Raw genomic sequence first — 11,401 nt, 5'->3', positions numbered from 1 at the left:
GATAAACTCTATTCTATACAATAAATACTGCCTGGTACCTCAGGAGGAAGGAATGCCCCAGCATGGGCCCCCAGAGGCATCCCCTTCCTCCATACCATATCACACTTCTACCAAACATATCCTTGGCTTCTTTTTCTTTTTATAAAACACAACACATAATGTTGAGCACATTTTAAAGATGGAGCCTGTTAGTTGATGCTGGTGAGACCAAGAACTGAGGACATGGACAGGATAGAAGATATGATATAGAAAAAAAAAATCAAGATATTGCTTTCTATGCTGTTTGAAACCTAATTTGATTATCTGCCTCAACATTGTATGAAAAGTCCAGAGCTCAAAGCCTTTTAAGGGAAAATATTTTATTTTATTTTTTTGAAATCTGCCAATTTCTTTTGGGGGGGAGGACCCAGAAAAGTTACAAATTTGGATTTCCTCAGCAACACAGATTTTTTCTGACACTATAATTAGTCAAATGAGTAGGGTTGGCAATTCTCCACTGTGGGGACTGGCTGGAAGTCAATAAAAAAGAGATTTGTTCAAGAGTGGTCACGTGAATACAGTGCTCAGCAGGCCAAGAAAATTACAACCACAATCTTCCTCCAAAAGCAGTGAGGCCGACTGGGAATGCTCAGATCAGGCAAACAGAATGAGACCAACGCAGATGTGACAGAGACGGGCAAGAAATAGACCCCATTTTCTTGGAGTGAGGAAACAGGGGCAAGCCAAGTCTCAGGATACTTTCTTCAGACATTCCAAATGTAAGTTCATTTTTGCTTCTGTTTGGTTTGTATTGTATTACTATAAGTGAGATTTCATGTACTCAATGACAAAGCTTTAGGGAGAAATTACTATTATTTTTTTATGCACAGAATTTTAGTGTTTCTGGATTTATTTTCATGTGGTCTACAAGGGAAGGAGTGGGTAGTTTTAAAAGCATTGTCATATTTTCTCGTGTTAAGTAAAGATGTAGGCATGCACCCGTAATATGTTAGCAATCGTGAGAAATGTAAGCAGGTCTTCTGGAAGTGTTTTCTGTGTGAATCTGAATGTGAATCTGCTACCAAGCTGCAGTTATGCTCACATGTCTATGAACTGTATAGTAATTGACAGGCATTTCCAGTACACATTCTCTCTAATCCTGAGAGATTTTTAGGATGGCATTTAGAGAAATGCTTTTATGTCTCAGTCTGTCATTCTCAGATTGATAGATTGTTTTTGTTCGTTTGTTTTTGTTTTATGTTTTGTTTTGTTTTTAGAGTAAGATACTTCCCTGCACATGATGTATTGAATCATATTGAGGCACGTGCCACTTCACTACAATGGTATTATTTCAAATGTCCTTTCTTTTGCTGTCTGCAGGAGTTTGCAGTAAACAGGATTCTGTTGACTGGCCCAGAGTCAATAATATTCACTCACATTGAAACAAAGCCTTCAGTTTTATTTGTACATGAGCTAGCAAGGATCTAGGAACCAGAGAAGGAGGGAAAAGCAAGCAAGAGGGATGTTTTACTGAGCTTGTTTAAAAAGGTTTATGCTGCGTGGCTGATTTACAGTGGAACTCTGAGGATGAGAGTTAGTCTCAGTTCTGGCTAGGTAGGGCTGTGGCTGCTCTCTTGGCTGGTGCAAGCTGTCCCATTTCTCTAAGAATGTTCACATTGCCCTGAGCAATTCTTAGGACTCCTAGACACCCTGGCTTTAAACATTTATTTATTTATTTACTGCTAGTACTACATTCCTCTCTCTGTTTGTCAGTCCATAGGCTTTCTGATATCTTTTCTTCCATCCTTTTTATACCAAAACTTGCCTCCAAGCTTTACTTTATAGCCATGTGTTGTTGTTGTTGTTGTTGTTTGTTGTTTTCTGGAAATAAGCTGTGAGTAGCTACTGTGCTCCTGCCCAGTAAGGCTGTCCCTTGGATTCTACACCTGAATTTTTATCCAGGAAAATAGGCAGTTCTCTGTTTGAAACCTGTCTCATGACTGGGATGATAATAGCATCATGCCAGGAAAGGTCTATTCTCCATCTATATGGCAATATCCCATCACAACCTGGTGGACCAGTTGTAGGCAACATGTTGGTAAAAAGGTTATTTCTACCAATTATTAGGACCTAAGAGCCAGTGACACAGACCAGCAAAGAACACCACAATGGAATCAATTGCCCTGGCAAGCCTCCCAGGAAAGTGATTTCTCGCTAAAGTAACTTGATTGTGTAATTCAGTCTAAGCAAGCCCTTCCTTTCCACAATTTAAAGTCTTAATGAACTTAATGAAGGGTTACCCTGTTTTGTTTTCTTTTATGTGCAGCTTCCACTAAGGCTGGAAAAACTTGAGTAGTGTGTGATTTCTTGGTTGGGCTATGGGAAGAGGTTATATTTGACTATGTTCTGAAACTTCTTTTTCTGGGAAATGTTCTGCTAGAGTAAAATTTCTCTAAAATCCCCACATTGTGATGGTTAATTTCATGTGTCTGCTTGGCTGAGTTATGGGAAGCAGCTGTTTGGTCAAATGCTCATTTAGATGTTGCTGTGAAAGTATTTTAAAATGCAATTAACATTTAAATCAGTACTTTTAAAGTTTTTTTTAATTATTTTTTTGAGATGGAGTAAGGTTGAAAGGGAAGCTCATGTTTATCATAATACATGTGTGGAGGTCAGAGACAACTTGTGGGAATCAGATCTTTCCTTCCAATGTGTGAGTCCCAAGAATCACACTAAGGTCATTAGGCTTGGTAGCAAGTGCTGTTAACATTGAGCCATCTTGTAGATTCATCAATATAGTATACATCAGTAAGAAAACCTGTTCATTAATGTGAGCGAGCTTTACTTAGCCACATGAAGGCCTTGCCAATACAGTCTGAGATTCATCAGAAGAAATGAAGTTCTCTTCAGCTTTAAAATGCAGATGCTCCAACTGGGCTTCCAGCTTTGCTGTTTCACAGTCCGTATGCAAGGCTGTGACAGTTCATATGCCCACTGGCATCCCACTTGCCTGCCATACCAGTCATGAAATCAGCAGGCCACACAGTCCAGGAATCAATTCCTGAAAGTACATGGATTATTGTTCTTTGGCTCCGCACATCTCTTCCTCTTTCACATTTTAAAGAAACCTCTAGGTTGCCAGATGTTGATACAGTTGTTGTCTATTTTGTGTGTGTGTGTTTCTCTGAAGAGCCTGGATGGATGCATTAGCCACATTTGGAAAGTCTCCTTCTTCCCCACAGTCTCAGTGAACACTTCGGATACAGATGATAAATGCTGAGACTAATTTGCAGTTTCTGTTGGAGAGGGGCTGCTCTGCTCCTGCACTCTCCTTCTTGACTGCTCATGCACAGGGCAAAGACTTCCAGGGCTAGCTTCCATCTCTGTGCCTGTATAATGCTCTACCCCTCACCAAAATCATTTATCCATCCACAAATTCCATGGTATCCATGCACATCACACACACACACACACACACACACACACACACACACACACACACACACACACATGATATATACTTCCTATTCTTGTTTACTACTCTCCCAAGGGCAGGATGACTAGACCTGCCACATACTGCATGTACACCGTGGAGTCATGACATGCCCTTCCATCGACATCCCTGTGGTGCCTTTCAGTAGGCTCTGGCTATCAGCATTAGAAAGAGTCCTCAGCAGACTCTCCCAAGCTATTTGTCAGGGGAAGAATGTTTTGTTTCCTCTCTGAAGACCACTACTTAAAAAGAAAATCCAATGTGTGGAGTTATGTTACAAATTATGTTAAAAATTGCTATGGAAACTTCTCAGACTCTCCACTTCTTTATTGACTGGGATCCAGGTATACCTTGGATAATGGTACCCTCCTCAGATGCCTAGTGTGAAATTATTGGGCATGGTGCTTCCTGTAATCTGCATCCCTTATCAGAGAAGAATACGTATGTATGAAAGTTATGGTTTCTCATGAAGCTCATCCCCCATGGAGCCTGCACCCTCTACCTTGCTATAAGTATGACTCTTAAAACACTAAGCTTTGTTTATCCCCATTCCTAGCTTCCTCCACCCAATCAAACACATTTTTACATAGTACGCCTACCCCATTACAACGACAGCTATTTCCTTTATAATCCATTTCAGTTTGATTCCCCCAGATGATCAACAACAAGAAGCTGAAAAAGTTAGGTCAAAGCTTAGGAGTTTTATACCCAGCTAAAGCCTACTTGAATCTCATTCTCAAGGCCGACTTTACCACTGCCTCAAGCACATACTCAAACATAGTGTGGCTTTCCAAGGGCAACCTTGAAATGAATGAATATTTTTACTCAGTTCATAATATGTACATTATTATGTCTTATAAAGACAGAACCAAATTTCCTTGCCATAATGAAAAGGACTAAGAGAATTGAGGTCCTCACCCAGTACTTTCAGTTCTTTTAGACACATTCTCCCATATTTGCACAGAACATTGTAACTGTTCATGACACTGTTGTCTTTATCATATGAGAAAAGAAACTCTTCAGATCCAAAACCCTTGCATGTTTACTTCTTCAGCAATTCAGTGTTTTCACAGATGTAAGTTTTCCTCCCAGAAAAAGTGAAATATGGTGGTTTTCTTAATTGAACTAATATACCCATTATGTTGTACAAGAGATGTTGATTTATAAATTATATATAAAGGACATCATCCAAGCCTGGATTCATGTCCCCTTCTCTCCCGTGTGTATAAATGGCTATATATTGTACAAATTAGAATGTTAATGTTTTTATAATGCATGTTGTTTAAGGAAATACCCTGTTGAAGGAGTCTGGGGATGAGAAGAGGAAATGGGAAGAAAATAGAAGAGATATACAATTGATAAGCTATGAATTCCAGAATCCAAGCCCTTCTTTTGGAATAAAGGGCAACCAGGCACTGACATCTGCAGAACATTTCCTCTTAAGATCTTAGTATTTATTGACTCTTCTCCTTGTTTCTTATTAAACAGACCAAGATGGTTAAGAGAGAGATAAATGTGTGCCAACAAACATGGGCCTTATTGTGCAAGAATCTTCTCAGAAAAAAAAGGCTGAAAAGAGACACATTTTTGGTATGACTCAGGATCTGCCTTGCTTTCTGTGCGTGATGGTGCAGTATGTTTCCTGTATGCACGGACTGGAAACACCCGTGGGAAGGAACTCAGACTTCCATACAGAAGAAGGAAGCCACTCACTAGGGCCAGTATAACAGAGGAGGGAGCCAAAATGAAAGTACAATAAATAAATACCTTAAAATCTTACAAAACCATTTCAAACCCTTTTGCTCACTAAGATTAAGATAGTAGCAGGTCAAAGAGACAAAAATGTGCTAATGGACTCATACACCAATGGCAGAGCTAATGGCTTTATTTTTGGATCTCTCTCTCTCTCTCCCCCCTCTCTCTCTGTCTCTCTGTCTCTCTGTCTCTTTGTCTCTCTGTGTCTCAATCTCTCTCTCTCTCTCTCTCTCTCTCTCTCTCTTTCTCTCTCTGACTTTTTTGCTTTAAGAGTTATTTATATATTATATGTATGAGTGCTCTGCCTGCATGTACACCTGCATGGCAGTAGAGGGCATCAGATCTCATTACAGATGGTTGTAAACCACCATGTGGTTGCTGGGGATTGAACTCAGGACCCCTGGAAGAACAGCCAGTGCTCTTAACTGTTGAGCCAACTCTTCAGCCTCTTCAGTGAACTTTGTGAGACTGAGTCCACTATGCATGTCCTGGAACTCACTTAGTAGGACTACTAGTCTGACCTTAAACTCAAATGGGTGTGAGCTACCACACAGTTGCTGAGGACAGAGCTCAGTGTTCTTAACAACAGAGCCTTCAGTGAACTTTTTAAAAGTCAAGTATTGAAAAAAAAAAAAGATATCAGGGTTAGTCAGGTGACTTAGAGGGTAAAAGCTCTTACATCCATGCCTGAGGACCTGAATCTGACCCTTAGCTCACATGATGGGAAGAGAGAGCTGACTCCTATGGGTTGTCACTGATCTCTGCATACAAATGCTTGGGCATACAAATGTATGTGCATGTGTGTGTGTGTGTGTGTGTGTGTGTTCCTGTGGTGCATGGGTGTACAGGCACAGGTGCACACATACACACATATGCACATACACATTCACATATACTCACATATGCACATTTGGGAAAGTAAAACCCTTTAAAGTGATTTGCTATTTGCAGCTCACAGTCCCCTTGAGGATCTCCTATCAAGCTATCAAGTCAGTATAGTATTCTGAGGTCCCGGCTTTTTTGTTGCATTTTCTATCCTGCAGTTAGAAATATGACCAAAGTCGTAATTATTATTAAACTACCAACACCAAGATAATAATAATTATAAATTTGTCAGTGTTTTGGAACTATCTCCATCCATTGGTTCTTGAAGCAGACTCAGTCTGAGGAATACTGAAGGGAGCCTGCATCCAGCCTACTACTGAATATTAAAATTCAATCCCTGTCCTCACAGGAGAGCAGTAAATTTCACTTCCAAGCCTAGAGGAGGCTTGGCATAGTGACCATATCTGTACCCTTTGGAGGCTGAGACACAAAGGTCACAACTTCAAAGGCAGCTTAGGGTAGATAGCAAGATAACGTTTTTAAAAATAAGACTTGAGAATGATAGAGAATGCTTAACTTTTGTAGATGGAATATTTCCAAAAAGATATCCTAGAAGACAGAGACATTTGAAAATTCATCAGCAAGTACCATAGCTATCTGGCAAAACTGTTTGTGTTTGACTTATTAGAAATGACAGTTATCTTTGTTTCTTTTATCTGGCTTCGTAGGAATTCCTATACACGGCCCTTATACTATTTAGTTTAACTTTATTTCTTGAATTGCATGAAGTTTATGATTTTTCATCACTGCCTGATGTGGACCTGGGACGCATTGATTCATTTAATGACTCCACCACCTTTACAATTGCGTACACACCCGTCACCCCAACAACGCAGAGGATAATGGATACAGTCTCTTTGGTCTCTTACATGGCAGGTGAGTTTTCTGCTGAGCCAGAAGAGCCTCTCTTCTTAGTTCATTTGGGTGCACATATACACCGGTTAATGTCTAGTTTACTTGGTAACTCACCTCCCCTCTGTGTATGTGTGTGTGTTTGTGTTACACGTACATTAGCATCAGGTGGAGAAAGTAGCCGAGGCCCACACAGGATGTGAGCTGTCTTCCTTTATGATTCCTATCTTATTGCCTGAGACAGTCTCTCGCTGAGCTGCAAGCCATTGTGTAGGCTTGGTTAGGATGACTGTCCTGAGACAGTCTCTCGCTGAGCTGCAAGCCATTGTGTAGGCTTGGTTAGGATGACTGTCCAGACAGCTCTCTGAATCCCTGTCTATGTCTTCCAATTGTTGAGCCATATTTAGCCATATCTAGTTGTTCTTTTTTTTTTTATATGGGTCATGGGAAATTGAAACGGGGGTCCTCGTGTTTGTAGGACAAGTACTGTTAACCATTGAGCCATCTCTCTAGCACCTCACTTAGCCAATTATTTAATAGAAAAAGGGCTTACCTTTATTTAGTGTATGGCATTTTGTCTGCATGTATGTCTGCGCATCACATGCTTGCAGCACCTTTGCAGGCCAGAAGAAAGCATCAAACTCTGAGTTGGAGTTACACATGATTGTGAGCTGCCATGAGCGTGCTGGGAACTGAACCTGGGTCCTCTGCAAGTGCAGCCTGTGCTCTAACCATCGAGACATCTCTCCGGCCCCATTTGATAGATAAATCTTAATTATCAAAATTACCTAATTGTATAGCACATCAGCATGATGTCCCTTGATCACATCAGGGTCTAAGAATAATTAGCATTGCCTTTTTGAAAATTTAAAATTCAATCACTGTCCCTTTACCACCCATATATATTTCTTTACTAAATGAAAATAAAATCTGAGACAAGTTATCACTGTGTATCCCAGGCTGGCCTGAATCTCATAATCCTGCGCTAGCTTCCCAAGTACTGGGATAACCTTGTGTCACCATATGCAGCTTCAGCATTCAATTTAAACGTTGTTTTAAAATGAATTATTTGCTTCAATCTTTGCTTTTTATGTTAGTTTATTTACATAAAAAGAGCATTATGATAATCAAAAGAACTTGGTCACGGTTTTTCTTTTCACAATGGTAGAGCAACAAGAGTGGCGGGGGTCGGGGGGGGAGCTTTTGGGATGGAATGGTTTTGCTGTATAATTGTGTAGTACTTCACGTATTTCCTAAAGTGCCTTTGAGCCCCCTTTCACCTCATTTGTAGAATCAGGTCAATATCATGCAATGTATCTTGAGTCTTTCACTTGTAAGTGAATGTTAATGCATAGGATTTTAAGTAAAATAACAACCCATTACCTGTTTGTCTTGTTCTGAGTTTGTTCAGTAGTCCTGAGAATTAATTTCAACAAGGTTAGCGGCACAGGTAGACATCAGGTATCTCTTTCCTACTAGCTCCGGTTCAGGTTCTGAGCCACCCCGAGGACACATCCAAACCATGTCAACCCGCAAGGGCAAGCAGAGTGGTTTTTGCAACTCAATTTTGGAAGGTTTCCTAGAAGGAGGACAATCTAAAGCCAGCAAGTGAAAAATAACAGATTTTCTTTTCTTTTTCTTTTCACTTCTCTTAAATACAAATTCAAATCCTACAGTGTCCTTTAATATGAAGCAAGGAAAAAATACCAAAGAATTTCAGCTATGGTGATGGCCCCAAGAGGTCAGAGGTCAGTTGAGTCTAAACGTGACAATGGTATATCAGAAAGACATTAATTGGCAGTATTCACATGGTCCGTCAAAGGCAGGACTGTAAGATGGTTGATCTGTTGACTGGACTCAGTCGCTGGAAATCTATAAAATCTTTCTTAATCATATTCTATCCATGGAGTCACTTTGGCTCTAGTAACCATGCTTTTTTTTAATATTTGGACTCTGACCTCAGAAGCAGGTTCAATATCTAAGAGTCCACCGTCACCCCAGTGTGTGTTTTGGCAAACCACCGGCTACTGGGAGTCTCTGTGGCTATTCCCTCCTACCTCTGCCTCCCCACCCACCATAGCCCACAAGGATACAAAACATCCCAAACCCGTTTCCCCTGACACCCCACTCACCATCTTACCGATTTTGACCCTGAACTTGAATATACGCACTGGGCATCGGACCCCTCCATACTGAATCCACTTCTGATTTAAGATCATATCCTGATCTGACCTACCACCCAAGGCCCACATCTCTCTATTTTTTTTTTACAATCATTGGCCTGATCCTCATTTCAGAGATTTCTCTGTGGAGAGAACATACAGGTTTTTAGAGAAAATGAATCAGAGTAACATCTTCTCTCAAGGAGAAAGCAATGTCTAACTAAGCTACACAATACACTAACAGTTTTTGCTTTTTAAATTTTGAACCTTTCTCTTCCTGTACAATAGTAAACAGTCTAATTGGAATGGCGGGTTATTTTGTATCATGTGAATTTGTCATAAGAGTATATGAAAGGAAATAACCAATTATATATATTCCTTTGATTTTATCCACAACATTGGAAATATATTTTGTATATTTTTAGTATAAGGGATTTATCCAAGGTCATTATGTAATTTCAGATTATTTCCATTAAAAAATTTTTATCTAGGAGGAAATGGAATAAGATTTCTATGATGGTTTCAAGAGAACCAGAGCCTCAGCTTCTATGTTTGAACAGTGTGTTCCTGGTGTGCTGTCTGGGGCGGGGGGCGGTTGGAGCTGAGCCCTTGCTGGAAGGAGTTGTGGCACTGGGGGCAGTTTCTGATAATAGAAAGTCTTACCTCGTCTCTGGTCCATGCTTGCATTGGAAGATGTGGACTCCCTCCTCCTACCACCATGTCTGTGGCTTGCTGCCATGGCTCTACCCTGCCATGGTAGACTCTTTTCACTCTGGAACCATAGGCTAAAATCACCTCTCTCTTCCTTAAGTTGAATTTGCTCATGGTGTTTTGCTCAAGTGGCCTCTCATAGGTATCATCTATGGAAAATTACTTATAGTAGTAATTTTTTCTTGGAATGGCAGGAAGAAAAATATTGGCTTTTCCAAATGAAGAAAATATGACAGAACTCACTTCAATACGATATGATGACGTAGTGAGGGTCATATTCACCAGCGCTTACTCCTACCATTTGAAGTTCATGGCAGGAACAAGGATCCCAGTCACAAAGGAACATCAGGACCACACAGGTAACTATGAAGCTCCCACATTGGATGGCTTCCCATTTCTCTAATGTTATAAGCAATGTAGGGATATGTCTTGGCTAGTTTTGTTTTTAAATTGGACAACATGGGAAAAGGGAAAAGAATTTCTTCCCTTACATTGGCCTGTGGGGATATCTGTATCACATTTTCTTAATAGCTAATCAATGTAGGAGGGTCCAGCACACTGTGGGTAGTATTATCCCTAGAGAAGTGATCCTACACTGTAAATAAATATAGTTGAACAAGTAACGGGAGCAATCCAGTAGGCAGCATTCCTCTATGGGCTCTGCTTCGTGTGCCTGCCTTGGCCTCCCTTAATGATGTACTATAACCTTTAAGCTAAAATAAGCCCTTAATTCCCAAGTTACTTTTGGTCATGGGGTTCTATCATAGCCACAAAAAGCGAACTTGAACAGGATATTAATTCATACAAAACAATAAGCTTCAATAACAAAGGCAGGGAGCTGAGGAGACAAATCAGTCAGTAAAGTATTTGCTGTGCAAGCAGTAGGGTGGTAGTTTGATGCCTAGAACACGTGGTGATGCGTGCTTGCAGTTGCAGTGCTGGAGAAACAGAGAGATGTAGTTCCCTGGATAGCCAGGCTAGACTAATTAGTGGGTCCCAAGTCCTACTGAGAGATCCAACCTCACAAGAAAAGGTGGATGGCTCCCAAGAAACAACACTCAGGGTTCACATCTGACCTTCAGCCATGTGTGCACACATGAGCATACACATTAACTCATACTTCCCACCCCCACCATAACAAACATAAAGTTGACTTCTAGAGGTAAATAAAATTAGACAAACAAGAAATTACATACACATAACACATGCCTGTGCATACACGCACACACATACACACAAACACACACACACACACACACACACACACACACACACACACACACACACCCATCCTAAACTAAATCCAAGTGGAAGATCACAGAGTCTAATAATGAAGGTGATTGCTGAAAACCAGTGTGTCCTTTTCAGGTTTCCTGATGACATCTGAGTTGAACTATTTTTGCCAATAGGAAGCTTGAGCTTCCCTAGCACACAAATCTCATGGTCTTGTGCTTGCACCATTTGGGGTTGTTGTCAGGCTGAAACTTTCTAAAAGATATACCCATGGCCAGATATGATGGGTTAGACCTGAGACAAGAGGATGGTTGCAAATTCAAGGCCAGTA

The 11,401-nt window shown here is 40.5% G+C and overlaps 1 protein-coding gene across 1 annotated transcript in view; it reads left to right on the top strand.

Moving 5' to 3' along the window:
• The first annotated feature begins 460 nt into the window (after positions 1 to 460).
• Positions 461 to 11,401, top strand: part of LOC116077233 (ATP-binding cassette sub-family A member 8-A) — a 73,417-nt gene continuing 62,476 nt past the window's right edge. The window contains exons 1-4 of the mRNA XM_031351623.1: positions 461 to 758; positions 4,961 to 5,062; positions 6,781 to 6,988; positions 10,032 to 10,196. Coding sequence (XP_031207483.1) covers positions 4,967 to 5,062; positions 6,781 to 6,988; positions 10,032 to 10,196 — 469 coding nt within the window. The 5' untranslated portion in view covers positions 461 to 758; positions 4,961 to 4,966. The remainder of the gene's footprint in view (positions 759 to 4,960; positions 5,063 to 6,780; positions 6,989 to 10,031; positions 10,197 to 11,401) is intronic.

This window comes from Mastomys coucha, unplaced genomic scaffold, assembly GCF_008632895.1.
Source record: "Mastomys coucha isolate ucsf_1 unplaced genomic scaffold, UCSF_Mcou_1 pScaffold5, whole genome shotgun sequence".
Lineage (NCBI taxonomy): Eukaryota > Metazoa > Chordata > Mammalia > Rodentia > Muridae > Mastomys > Mastomys coucha.
The sequence above is the reverse complement of the archived record's forward strand: the minus strand, read 5'-3'. Positions and strand labels throughout refer to the sequence as shown.